The sequence below is a fragment of the Xyrauchen texanus genome, chromosome 22 (assembly GCF_025860055.1).
Source record: "Xyrauchen texanus isolate HMW12.3.18 chromosome 22, RBS_HiC_50CHRs, whole genome shotgun sequence".
In the NCBI taxonomy this organism is placed as follows: Eukaryota; Metazoa; Chordata; class Actinopteri; order Cypriniformes; family Catostomidae; genus Xyrauchen; species Xyrauchen texanus.
This window is the reverse complement of record NC_068297.1, coordinates 34765501-34780244: the sequence shown is the minus strand read 5'-3', so window position 1 is coordinate 34780244 and position 14744 is coordinate 34765501. Positions and strand designations below refer to the sequence as shown.

At 37.5% G+C, this 14744-nt stretch overlaps 1 protein-coding gene across 1 annotated transcript in view; it reads right to left on the bottom strand.

Annotated features, from left to right (window-relative positions):
* The window catches only part of babam2 (BRISC and BRCA1 A complex member 2), a 136090-nt gene that overhangs the window by 15879 nt on the left and 105467 nt on the right, over positions 1 to 14744 (bottom strand). Inside the window, exons 7-8 of the mRNA XM_052153560.1 lie at positions 12707 to 12816; positions 274 to 373 (exon numbers count right to left, since the gene is read on the bottom strand). Coding sequence (XP_052009520.1) covers positions 274 to 373; positions 12707 to 12816 — 210 coding nt within the window. The remainder of the gene's footprint in view (positions 1 to 273; positions 374 to 12706; positions 12817 to 14744) is intronic.

The window sequence follows — 14744 nt, the reverse complement described above, 5'->3', positions numbered from 1 at the left end:
GCATGAAGTGGAAAATGAATAGCTTGATTATTCAAGCTGTCTGAGTAAATGTGAAAAGTTGGGTTGAACTAAAGAATGGAGATGTTATGGGAGAAATTTGCTAAGCATATGTGCATGAACTCCACAGTGCAAGTTGCACTCTGAGTGCATTATTTTGTCCTACATACAATACCGTACAAGCTCACATTTCACTGATGGCACAATTTGATCTATTTCATGAGAGCCCTAATAAAGTGTGGGCACACAAAATTGTAGCAAAGGATAATTCTTTACCTTGTTTGTGAGTAACTGGCACACTTGAGGCACGTAGTCAATGAGGCAGCCTCCACTGGGGAATGCTGGGATATGCAATGCCGAAGACCCTCCGAGCGCACTAGAGAGATAGAGAACATTAAAAAAACACTGAAGTTCCTGCTCGCAAGCCAAACCTTCATAGGTAAAGCTAATTGACTTCATAGTTATCCAAAATCAGTGAATGAGTGACCATGTGTCCCAATTCACAAACTATTTGTCGGTAAGTATACAAGGCTAGCAATGTGAACAACTTTTTAATTGTCTAATGTCCCAATATTGGTATACTGTCTAAATGTGCACTCAAAGTACGTAGATTTAGTGCAGATTAGGACTGTCAAAATACCAACATTTCAGTAGTCGGTACTAATACCAGAAAAATGTCACAATTCTCGATACCAATTTTGAAACCACAGCAAAAAAAGGTTTGTTCACATAACGCATAAAGTTTACCAAAACCTTTACATGGATTTATTGGCAACGCACTTTTCCTCTGATCCCTTTTAAGTTCCTCCAGACGAGCACAGACAATCAGCACCATTTCGGTGCAAAAGGAGTAACAGAGCATTAGGACTGAAGCGATTAGTCGACGTTATCGACAATGTCGACAATAAGAAATAGTCGTTAAAAAATGTCATTGTCGAATAGTCCATCCATCCATCTACAACAGCTTATCCGAAGTCAGGTCGCGGGGGCAGCAGCTCCAGCAGGAGGCCCCAAACATCCCTATCCCGAGCCACATTAACCAGCTCTGACTGGGGGACCCCGAGGCATTCCCAGGCCAGTGTGGAGATGTATCTCTCCACCTAGTCCTGAGTCTTCCCTGAGGCCTGGGCATCCTTACCAGATCCCCAAACCAACTCAACTGGCTCCTTTCGACGCAAAGGAGCAACGGCTCTACTCCGAGCTCCTCACGGATGACTGAGCTCCTCTCTAAGGGAGAAGCCCGCCACCCTTCTGAGGAAACCCATTTCGGCCGCTTGTACTCATGACCTAGTTCTTTCGGTCATGACCCAGCCTTCATAACCACAGGTGAGGGTAGGAATGAAAATTGACCAGTAGATCGAGAGCTTTGCCTTCCGGCTCAGCTCTCTTTTCGTGACAACGGTGCGATAGAGCGAGTGCAATACTACCCCCGCTGTCCCAATTCTCCGGCCAACCTCCCGCTCCATTGTCCCCTCACTCGTGAACAAGACCCCGAGGTACTTGAACTCCTTCACTTGGTGCAATACTTCCTTCCCTACCCGGAGTACGCACACCATCGTTTCCTGCTGAGAACCATGGCCACAGATTTAGAGGTGCTAATCCTCATCCCAGCCGCTTCACACTCGACTCCCAAGCGATCCAGTGAGAGCTGAAGGTCACGGACCGATGATGATATGAAGACTACATCATCTGCAAAAAGCAGCGATGAGATCCCCAGCCAATCGAACTGCACACCTTCCCCACCCTGACTACGCATATGCTGAACGCTCGTCCCTCAATCGCGCACGCTTGCTGCAGCTAGATTATAATGTATTGGCTTGTGACTTATTGAATTTTAATATATGTCACTGTGCATTTCTTATTTGTGTAGAAAATTAGCAATGCACAGCTTTATTAATACGAGAGGGTTTGTTTTTTTGTGAGTTAAAGATGGATTGAAGTGAACAGAATGGTGAGAGAGGGTAATCTTCGCCCCATTATATCCTGCAACAAACATATTTGTTTGCCTTGTTTTCCTATATAAATATGTAAAACTCTATTAAAACAATGTATATATTTTTAGCAGCTATACTAGAGAAGAAAAACTTGTTATCTGAGAATGTTGAATGTAATATTAAAAATACAAATATTTTAAAATATCTAAAAATGCTTTAAAAAAAAGATGCATTCACCTGAGCACAACATATAAGATATTTATACGTTCTTTTAGAGAACAGAGCTTGAATACAAGTATATTTTGTCTTTACTGCACTCACAGAAGTATAACCAAGTTAAAAAAAAAAAACACTTATAAAAAAAAATACACTTACTGTATATTTAAGATACATCCTCTTAAAGCAAGTCTAAATATCTTATATGTTGCTTCTCAAGTAAATGTATCTTGTATCATTTTTAAATGGAAAACAAGACAAAAACATTTGATAACTTTTTTTTGCAGTGAATTTCTTTACTGAATTAAACTTATAAAAAGTATTTTCCCCCTTTAATTCAGTGAATGTCATTTAGAGGTATTTTTTAAAGGTTATTTTGTTCCTCTTTATTGTTAGTAAGCACGTTTAATACAACCTTTTAAGTCGGGACATAAGCAGAATAATCGGTTAAGAGCTAATGATTAACTGTTGCAATAATCACCGAATGGTCGAATAATCATTCTAATAATCAATTATCAAAATAATCATTAGTTGCAGCCCTACAGAGCATGCGCTCAAATAAGCGTGAGCATTTGATGGCAGCCAATTGTCAGTTAGACAGTTTGTTGTCATAACAGTGAGGAACAGTCTTAAAGGGGAAGTACATAGAAAACAGAGCGTTTCAGACACTTAAACTTGTACTTATACACTTTAAAACAGTTCCACACTTGTAATGGCAGGAGGGCGTTATTATGTTTGCCCATCATAACTGTGGGCGTGTGTTAAAAGGGAAGTACAAAGAAAACTGAGTGTTTCAGCTAGAAAGCCAAAGACAGGGTAGAAAAAGCTAATCTTGATCTTATGATTGATTTTTTTTGGTGCAAAAAACTTTACTAACATTATAAGTGAACTTCAAGAAATAAAATAAATATATGCATGTTATGACCCCTTTAAAGACTTCCGTTATGCAAAATTCTTTGGGCACATAGATTTAAAATATAAAACATAAAATAATATAATGTAATGTAATATAAATACAGTATGATATAATGGCTATTCAGATATTTAAAATATTATTTAGCATGCCATTAATGCAATTTTATCACATACCTATTTTATTATATGATTCCAAGTTAAATAAGAATGAATTAATTCTTATAGTGCATTAATCCCATATTTACCTTTATACACAATTTGTATGACAATCTTGAAAGACCTTAAACAGACAATTAATAGTTATAATCATGAAAGCCCTAAAACAGACAATTATTTGTCATAATCACAATTATTTGTTTGACGATTAACCTTCAGCCAAATTTCATAAACATGACAGCCCTAGTGTGCAAATTACCACCGTTGCTTCTAATATAAAGTGTTCCATATAAATCACTTGTGAGTTTCCATTTCATTTAAGGTGCTGCCATATGGAGTGTTCACACAGGACCCATTCTTGTATTCTGTCTGCGATATATGTATTAATTGTTTGTCAAATTATTGGTGTACACATGCAGATGGATATATCCAGCTTTTGTGTTGCTTCACGCATCATGAGCTTTTGTTTAAGATGACACATCAAGCTAAAATAAGTACATTTTTTAAAATGCATCTCGAGACTCCTACCCTTTGTTCTATTTGTTGCACTCTGTACAGCTGTATTTGAACTCAAGAACGTGTCCTGTGTGAACCACCCCATTGAACGTAGGTTCCTATGTAGCTAGTACACAGCAAGGCAGCTCACCTGTGTTCACTTGTGTTGGAAATCAGGACCATAAATATTTCCCTCTGGCTTTACACATGAACGGGAACAAACAAGTTTTGTATTCTACTTAGCAGATGAGGAGGTGAGAAAATAGGCACTATTTTAAGTGAACTCAACGGATCAATGAAAGGTAAGATAACATGAGAGGTTCATGTAAAGTGTGATGTAGACATGAGCGATAACAAGAGTATTACAGAAAAATAGAACCTCCATTTGCACATTACATGTAGGAGGTTCGAATTCTAGATGCTTATTTTAGATCGAGGGCCCTTTTCTTTCATCAACAGCCAAAAAACAAAGCCAGAAATCTCTTGAGAGAACATCTCTTGAGAAAAGATTATACTGTGACAATAGGAAGCAATATTTCAGATATTCTGCATCTAGTCCTTCAATGAATGAAGAAAAGCCTTATAATCCTCTTTCAGATGGGTTTAGATCATCAATGCCCTTGACTGACAGAAAGATTACCTATTGGTGAAACAGCCTTTGATAAGTGAGAAACAATGCACAAGCATGGAAATGTCATTCACGTCCATCAAGTATATTCATTGACTGTTAAAGATGTTAACGCACAGAGGTCTATTTATTGAAAGCAGAAACAGGAAATGAAGAGGGATGCCACTCAAACGCTATTCAGCTGTCAATTCTCCATCGACCTCAGTCATAACACATTGCTGTTGCTGTGTTACGATGACAATAGAGCTGCATCTCCATGGAGATATGGCTTGAGTCCTGACTGGTCCCTGGTTGAAGAGATATAAAGCTTACACTGAGTTCACTAACCACTCAGGGACTTGTTTAACAACAAGAACAGGTGAAACTGTGGCTGACAATACATGACCTACACTTCAGACTTTTCATATGGAAAAATCAAAGTTTGTTGGGGTGCTTGATCGGAGCATCTGCAGGCTGTGTACAAGCATAACACCAGTAGCCATAAGTCGCACAACACCTCAGACTAGACGTACATTTCTCTGTTGGAATAGGAGAGGCTTATGGTACAGCCAAGATATATTTATTTAATAGCTATTAGAGGAAACTGCAAAAAATATCCCTGGCAATATGTTTAGGGAAGATTATGGATTTATAACCATGAACTGAAGTTGTTCCAAGTATATTCTGTATTGGCTAGCTTGAGCAGATATAGCAGGCATCCACAGAAGCCAAAAAAATTAAACCAAAATATAAAACAAGCTATGCAATACACATGACATAGTATACATACTATGTATTTCATATCTGCACACAGGTACTTCATATCTGTATTTCATAGGAAGCACTGACATGGTATTACTGGGACGATAAAGATAACCGATAATTCAGAGTTCAGTGTGGCCAATACCAATTACTGATATTTAACTTTTTGCGTTTGAACCCTTCCAACAAGAGCTGCGGGCTAATTCATTAAAAACGTCTCACTTAAAAGAAAATTGGTGTTGTCTAAAAGCTCGGAATCTGGACTTCACAACCTGACCAACTCTTAAATGCTGCTATTTAAGGCTTGGCGGATGTAGAAGTGTGATTTTATTACAGGTGTATGTTGATTTTAATGAGAAATAAATTACATTAAATGTGTAGAAAATGTATTGTGTCCATTTATAGGAGTATTTATGGTAATCCGTGTATTGTGTCCACTCATAAGAGTATTTATGGTGATCCTTGTATCGTGTGCATTTATGAATCTTTATGGTAATCCTGATGAATCGCCAATTTAAAATGAGAGAAAATAACAAACTTTAAACAGATATTGTATTGAATTATACCAAATACCAATATATACCAAAAACACACTATTCAAATACAATGCAAACACAACCTCTGTATACAGTACATTGTGTATAAGATACCTTTATTTTCCAGGTAAGTATAAGCAGATTCCAGTCTAGGCAGCACAAATAAGTGATTGTTTCATATTAGTCCATAAAGTAAGATATTAATGTAGTTTTAAGATTTGCGAAATTGTGTCCATAATTTCAGCATACATATACATTTATGGTTGAAGGTGGTGCATTAGCTACAAAAGTCGTGCTTAGATGGCTGTAGAGGCAATGTTCTAAAGGGAATGAATATAGAGATGTAATTTCTGCAAGAGGGTTGACAGAATATTTTTGTTTTCTTGGGAGCATTTCACGTTGTTGGGCTTGTGAGAAGTAGTGGCGCCTACATTAGCTTTTTACGTAACACCACAGGTCTGGAGCACCCACAAGGAACAAACGTTCTTACGAAAACCAGAGCAAAGTAAACAACAGCCAGAGTGAAATGACAAGGCATGCAAAAAAGCTACACACTAACACAAAATAAAATGAACAGGCAACATTAACACAAAAACTGAAAAGAGACTGGAAAACGAGAAAGAAGAAGAGTGTTTAGCGCTCCATCAAACTAAAGACAAATGTGTAGGAGTCAATCTTGCACCATCACAGTTTGAAGGAGACATGAAGTCCACTGTCAAACTCAGTGAGCACTTCATGGTTATAATAACAGAGGCTGCTGTGTGGGAGGCGAGAGTGGTGATCAGTGCAAAAGCTATACGGTGGGTAAACCTGGATGTGCAGTTTTAAGAGAGACGATGAGAGAGAAAGAGATTCCTGGGAGGGTTTTATTGCGCTCTGCTCAGGCAGGCTGAGAGCGACCTCTCTCCCGCTTTTCTCTTTCAAGTCCCACTCACTCTCTCTCTGCTTCTGTGATGGGACTGTAGGGACGGCCGCATGACTGCCTGGTTGCAGGGCATGCGTTTTGTGCCAGCTTGGATGAGCAATAGAGCTGGGAATTCCTCACGTGTTGGGCTTGTTTATAGCAAAATTTCACCCAAAAATGTGAACTAACTCTCAAGTTGTTCCAAATCCAAACGACTTTCCGTGGAACAGAAAATTAGAAATTTTGAGTAATGTTCTTACTGCTATTTTCTATACAATAAAAGCATACAATTTATAGCGGTAAAAAAGTAAAAAGCAGTCCATACAACTAATGCGCTGTATTCCAGTTATTCTAAAGGTATATGACAGCTCTGTCTGAGGAAAAGTCAGAAATGTAAGTAGTTATTTACAGAAAATCTTTTCCTCCAGTATAGCTCTCATATCTGATTTGGACTTCCACACTTTCCTCAAATTTTGGTCTGTTCCAAAATAACTGTTCAAAAAATAAAAGAGAAAAAAAGCAGTCGAATGGATTCAGAATGTTTGGTAAACGTGAAGTGAAAGTGTGAGTAAACAGACATCTTTAAAGGGATAGTTCACCATAAAATGAAAATTCTCTCATCATTTACTCACCTTCATGCCATCTCAGATGTGAATGACTTTCTTCTTCAGCAGAACACAAAGATTTTTAGAAGAATATCTCAGATCTATAGGTCCATACAATGCAAGTGAAAAGTGATCAGACCTTTGTAGCTCCAAAAAAATGGCATAAAGAAATGTACTAATACATTAGACTTTTGTCTTTTTAAGAATTTAAGTAATTTTTTTACTCTAAAATCTCTACTTTCACATTTTAGTCATATGTGTTGCCAGTATACAGTAGTTTCATTTTCACATCTGAAAGTGAAAGTTCAAGTGGCAATTTATATAGAAAAATAATGATCATGACTTAAATATTGTTCTGTTTCTCACCTACACCCATTATATCACTTCTGACAATATGGATTTAACCACTGTAGTCATATGGATTACTAGGGATGTCCTGATACAGATACTGGTATCGGGTTCAATACTGGGTTCACGTACTCGTAAAAAGGCTCTGATACCAAAAACCGATACCATCTGATGTATAAATGTCATTGCATAAGCTTACATTGCATAAATTAAATCAACAATATGTCCTAGTTTTATTATTAAACAGCAAAGGCTGCAATTTAATGAAATTATAATCTGTTATCGGCAAGTACTGAAAAGTACCGGTACTCGTTCTCCAAACAATGGTATCGGGACATCCCTATGGATTACATTAATGTTTCCTTTATGGGATTTTTGAAGCTGCAAAAGTCTGGTCACTATTCATTAGCATTTTATGGACCCAAAGAGCTGAGATATTTTTCTAAAAATCTTTGTGTTCTGCTTTTTTCTCCTTTTTAGCAGCTTGACAGACATCAGTCAATAGATATTGTATGCTTTAATATATATATATATATATATATATATATATATATATATATATATAGCATACATATATATATGACTGATGTACAATATATTGACTGATGTCATATATTATATATATATATATATATATATATATATATATATATATATATATATATATATATATATATATATATAAATAATCTCAAGCATTTTGCCTACTCTCCTTTTATGTTCTATGGGGGAAAAAAAGTTATACAAGTCTGGAACAGCACAAGGGTGAGTAAAAATGGAAAGAATTTTCATTTTTGATGAACTAACCCTTAAAAGCCTCATGAGACAGATTGTGTTGAAGTTTGGGATGAAGAACCCAATCGTGAACGCCAAATGGTAAGAGCTGCCGGCACTTTAAATGTGCGTACACACATTTACATCACATCAAGCCCAATACAAATGCAAGTCAAATCAAGTGCAAGTCTGAAAAACATTCGCCCACACACAAAAAATACTGAAAATCTATTTGTGTGCAGTTGTTATTGGGCATAACGTTGAGATTGCACATCGAAAGTGGGCTTCAAAAACAGTGCTGTTGTTCTAGCATTCATTATCATATTTCAGCTACATCCTCAGGTGGCTTGTTTCCACATTCCAGACGTTGCTTTATCCCCCTGGCACTACCTTTGTTAAAAAACACCCACAGACACACACATATACAACTGCCTGTCCGTTCTTTAATTCGTCCCAGTCTGAGCTGTTGACGTGCATGCGTGGAGGCAAGGTCAGCCATGTGTGGTCCCGTACAATCCAAACTGCAGTAACTTAACAGGGTGGAGAGAATGTAGCCATGACAGATAGAAGCTGACATGGCTGCAGAGCAAACGAATGTGCTTGTTTCCCCTCCTCCCCTCCTGCTACGCTGATTTGAGTGGATGGCACGGAGAGTGAAGGAAGACAAAAAAAAATCACCAGGCACCCAGAGGCAGGCATTAGGAGACTTTGCCCATTGAGATCTATCTGTTGTGAAGTCACGCTGAAGTTTCCTCCATGTCTTCGAGAGTTGACCTTGTGTTCTACTTACAGCAGTGGACTGAGGAAAATGTCAGTCAGCTAGCCATTATAGTTTATACAGTAATATTTATTTGTAATTGCACTCGGGTTGTATATGTCAAAAACTCATACTGCCATATTTTTTGATATCAGATTATTTTAACAAATATTTTGATTGAGATTGAGATTCCGGACTGTAATACCATACATATTTTGCCCATTTATCAAGACTAAAAAGACAAAAATGCATAAAATCATATTTAAAATACTGCTGCTGTATAATGTTGAACAGGATGAGTAAACAAGTGATTTTTCAGCTAACTAAGTTCATATCCGAGTCCTCTTTAAATTAACCAATCTCAAATCTCTTTCAGTTGACCCAAAAGTGTGTGAAAAATAACCCAGTTCTCTTTGCACTCAAATACCTGAGCTTAAAGGAAAATTCCGGGTTCAACAGAAGTTAAGCTCAATTGACAGCATGCCACAAATGATATATGACAATATTGGTTACCACAAAAATTTATTTTAACTTACACCTCCTTTATAAAATAAATACAAAATTTGGGTTCAAGTGAGGCACTTACAATGGAAGTGAATGGGAGCCAATTTTTGAACATTAAAATTCTAATTGTTCAAAAGTATAGCTACAAGATATAAATAAAATGAGTGCAAATATGATTTTAGTGTGATAAAATCACTTACTAATCTTTTCTGTGTAAAGTTCTAGCCAATTTTGTATAACTTCATTGCCATGATGATGTAATGTCATCAAACTCTAAAACTACTGTAAAAATTATGGTTTAAACAACTTTATAGCACAAATAACAGTTTAACAGAGGAATGAAACTTATATAAAATTATAAGCTTCACATTTCTGCATTTAAACCTTCCAAAAATTGGCCCCATTCACTTCCGTTGTAAATAACAAACTGTAACCTCAATTTTGCTTAACTTAAATCTGGAGCACTCCTTTAAAAGTGGATTCAGATTTCCTTTAGGTCCATTTTTCACTCCCATTGTTATATTTTGGAAAGCAGTCCACTTGAAAATTATAACAATGATTTATTTTTAAGGAATTTTATTTTGCACTAATTATGCTTTTTCTGTCTGGAGTTATTCACGTTCATGCGGCAAGGCTTAATAAGGCTCAATTGTGATTTCAAAATTACTTTGATTAATTTTGCATCCCTAATATGTACACTGAAAGGAATAGTTCACCCAAAAATGAAAATTCTCTCATCATTTACTCACCTTCATGCCATCCCGGATGTGTATGACTTTCTTTCACCTGCTGAACTCAAATGAAGAGCTTTAATCTTTAATATCGCAACTCTTTTGGACCATACAATGCAAGGGAATGGGTGCCTTTTTGATGCTTGAAATATCACATAAGTCAGCATAAAAGTAATCCATACGACTCCAGTGGTTAAATCAATATCTTCAGAATTGATATGATAGGTGTGGGTGAGAAACAGATCAATTTAACATTCTTCTTCTTGTGTTCTTGGTGATGCATATTCTTCATGCATATCACCCGCTACTGGGCAGTGAGAAGAATTTCTAACAGAAAATTACTTGTATATATCGATCTGTTTCTCACCCAGACCTATCAAATCACTTCTGAAGATATGGGTTAAAACACTAGAGTCATATGGATTACTTTTAAGATGCCTTTATGCACTTTTTGAGTATCACAAATTTGGCATCCATTCACTTGCATTGTATGGGCCAACAGAGTTTAAATATTCTTCTAAAAATCATAATTTGTATTTTGCAGATGAAATAAAGTCACACATCTGGGATGGAATGAGGGTGTGTAAATGATGAAAATTTTTAGGTGAACTATTCCTTTAAGTGTAACGCTGACATGTTTAGAGAAGGGACATGATTCACAGTCTTGAATAGTGCATTTAAGAGTTGCTCTTATTCTGCAAAGCTTTAATCGGTTGTAGCCAAGTATATGAAATGAATAAACCTGGAGTGGTTAAATAAAACATTCATGAACACATTCCACTGCTTTTGAGCTGCACAACAACAAATTACTTCTGTTGTATTGCACGTACATTGAACAGGTGGGAAGAATTAACTTTGTACACAAAACTGTAAACAGAGTCAGTAATGCTCTGAATGCCACACCAATAACTGAAAACAAACCCTTTAATAACATCTCACTGTGTCCTTGCGTAAACAGAGTATCTTTTTAACTGCCCAATTCTCAATTCCCCCAGGATTTCAGGAAGTAAATAGCAGAAGAGGAAGTGCCATCTTTAGTTTAATTTACTGAAGTTGGTGGTTGGACAAGGTATGTCATGAGACGTGTACTTGTATCTCTGAAATAACAGATCACAAACCTGGTGAGCAATTCTCATTCACAGTGTCTGTGTATTAATAAATCTCCAAGCAACATCTTACTCTTTTAATCTGGTTCTCATTATAAATTCAGACCGCAAGCTAGAGTGATGGATAATAATTATAACCTTATAGTGCACCATCTGGTTTAAGGTACACACAGAGGTCCTTTTTATCATTTACATGCTCCCTCTGGGGCAAATCATAAAACAACAAGGCCTTAGCTCTCAAAACTATGCTGATGACACTCAAATTTATATAATTTATATACATCACTATCTGCATGCATTCACAATCTCAGACACTGGTTGGACTCCGACTTTCCCCAAACTCAATTCTGAAAAATCTAAGCCACAAAATGAATTTCCTCTGAACACAACCTTAGTTTGGACATAAATGGTGTTGTAATTCAGCCATCCTCCACCGTTTGTAATGTAGGGGTGTTCTTTGACCCCTCAACTAACTAATTTCTCCAACTGCGGCATAACACTTCATCTTCATTCACAAAGATGCTGAAACTGTCATTGATGCATTCATAACCACCAGGCTAGATTGCCGTATTTCACATCTTTTTGATCTTCCCATTAAATCACTCCAATACTGCATAAGCTTCACTGGTTACCTGTAATCTATTGCATTCAATTCAATATTCTAACTGTAGTTTACTGTATAATGTGCTTCACAGTCTTCACTTTTCTCAAAATCACTGAGATAAAATGTTTTCTCCATTCTCATGGTTGATGTGAACCTTATCTAAAGCTCCTGGCATGTATTTGATGATTTTATGCATTGCACTGCCACATGATTGGCTGATTAGGTAATCACATGAACAAGCATGTGTACAGGTCTTACTAATAAAATGCACAGTGAGTGTATATTATTATTAAAGATTTTTTATTTATTTATTTTTTTTACAAAGTAAAATCTTTTTTTTTAACTTTGATTACATTTTATTAACTCTATGAACTATGGAAATCAGTAGTTAAAGACCCCATGAAATGGCTTTTAGACAAGGCCTGTTAGTTTTGAGGCCATGCATATGCTAGTATACTACTAAAATTGTTTTTTTTAACATTTAAAGTTTTAGCCCCCTCCCCCTAATACAACCTACCATCACCTAACAATAGCAAATAGATTACCATGGTTATACCAGTCTGTGTAGAAAACTAAAAGGCTATTGACTATTTAAAGAAAATGAAAAGCCCTTCAATTTCCACAATATCCTGTTTCATTAAGAAATACTGCAAATCAACACAAAAAATACACGTGCTTTCATTTAACCAATTACTTTAACTTCAGAGCTGGGAAGTAAAATGCTCACTTAGACATAATAGGGTGCATAGACTTACTGTTCAATGCTGGGAGATAGGTAGAGTTTAGGGAAAACCTGTGTGGCTTCAGCATCTTCAAAGCTAACTGACAGAAGGGCCACATCCTCTCCTGGATCCAGCGCTGTGTCCTTAGAGAGAAATTTAGGAAAAGAAAGATTAATAAGATTAGGAAGAAAATCAACATATTCATACAACACGTGAAGACATGTACAAATGCACATGTATGTGCAAGCTAGTTCTAAACCGACTAATCGGTTGATATTTGCCATTTTGAGACTATCTGACAGCAATGCTTGCTTCGTCCTCTAAACATCAGAAAGCATATTCTCTACTTCCAAATAATTTGAACAAACCCCTATCTCTGACTATTAAACCTTGGTGCTTCACTCTTCCCACAGCACTCGGATTTACAAAATCTATGGACCAGAATTGAGACTAGGGTGTGGGCTCTTTTGATTTGGAATTGACTGCACTGTAGATTTTGGATTTAGGAAGTGAAAAACCTATATCTGTTGACAATTAGTGCATGCGGCCACACATATTCAGTTAGCCAGCAGTAGCCCTGACCATGAATGTTCCAAGCAGCTTCTCATCTGAAGGTGGTGTTGGATTTCTGCAGGAAAATACTACAACCAGAATTAATGCTGCATTAGCTTTCGCAGCTGATACGGCCATGTCTGCTTGTCTGCAGCCAAATGGTTCTGCAGGGACTTAATACTCGTCTCTTCCACTGCTTCAAGTTCTTGTGATGGACGTGCCCAGTTGTCTTAGAGCCAGACCCTGATGGAACGTCATTAGCATCACGGCGGTAATGAAGGGAACTAATCAAATGTCTTACAGTAGGTTTGAACTCATCCATTTGTGATAATTGCTGCCTGCCGTGTAACCTCTGCTCCCATTAGAGCGAGCTGTGCGTGTTAGATATGTGACGTTGCATGTTAGAGGGGAAGTGCGCAGGACAAGCAAACATATAACTCAGCGAGGCACATTGAGGTCTAAGGAGAAACAGCAAGCTTAGCCTTAATGGCTTGGCAGACGGTCTACATGTTGTTACATCAAAACGGTATTCTTGTCTCTAACAGAATCATATTGCATGCACTTAGCTGTGGCTAGTCCAATTATAACTGCCTGCAGATTTCTCTGCTACATCAGGACTACAAAGAACACAGGGTTCAATAAAACTTCAGAGACTATGGAGGCATTCTATTTGATCTTACCACAATTAAACCTAGTGCACTGCCCATATTTTTCTATTTTCTCTCTTTTCTCCCCAATTTGGCATGCCCAATTCCCAATGCGCTCTAGGTCCTCGTGGAGGTATAGTGACTCGCTTCAACCCCGGTGGTGGAGGACGAATCTGCTGCCTCGGCGTCTGAGACCATCAATCTGCACATCTTATCACGTGGCTTGTTGAGTGCTTTACAGCGTAAACCTAGCGAGTGTGGAGGCTTCACGCTATTCTCCGCAGCATCCAAGCACAACACACCACGCACCTCACCGAGAGCGAGAACCAAATTATAGCGACCACAAGTAGGTTAACTCAACATGACTCTACTCACCCTAGCAACCTGGCCAATTGGTTGCTTAGGAAGCCTGACTGGAGTCACTCAGCACGCCCTGGATTCGAACTTGCGACTCCAGGTGTGGTAGTCAGCGTCTTTACTTTCTGAGCTACCCAGGCCTCGCACTGCACATATTTTAATACTCATAGCTAATTGGTTTCTGTCATGTTGTTTTTATGCTGTGTACTTTACATAACTAATCACACAATTGGTGCATAAATAACAAGATCATTCTCCACCCCAACTGTAGCTATATCTAAAAAATCTGGTTTTCACACACAAAGCTATTCAGGAGGTAATTCCTGACATTTGTAGATGTCAACAAAAACATAGAAGAAGGGGTTGTGGTCATTTCTACAGAGGAAGTTGGAGGTAAGCAACATCGTTGGCTGTTGCATGACACATCTGCACACACCCGACGACTGGTCAGCTAAATTTCAGACAAGTTTGACATTTATCGTAACGTCTGCAACTACTTAATCTGAATTGGAATG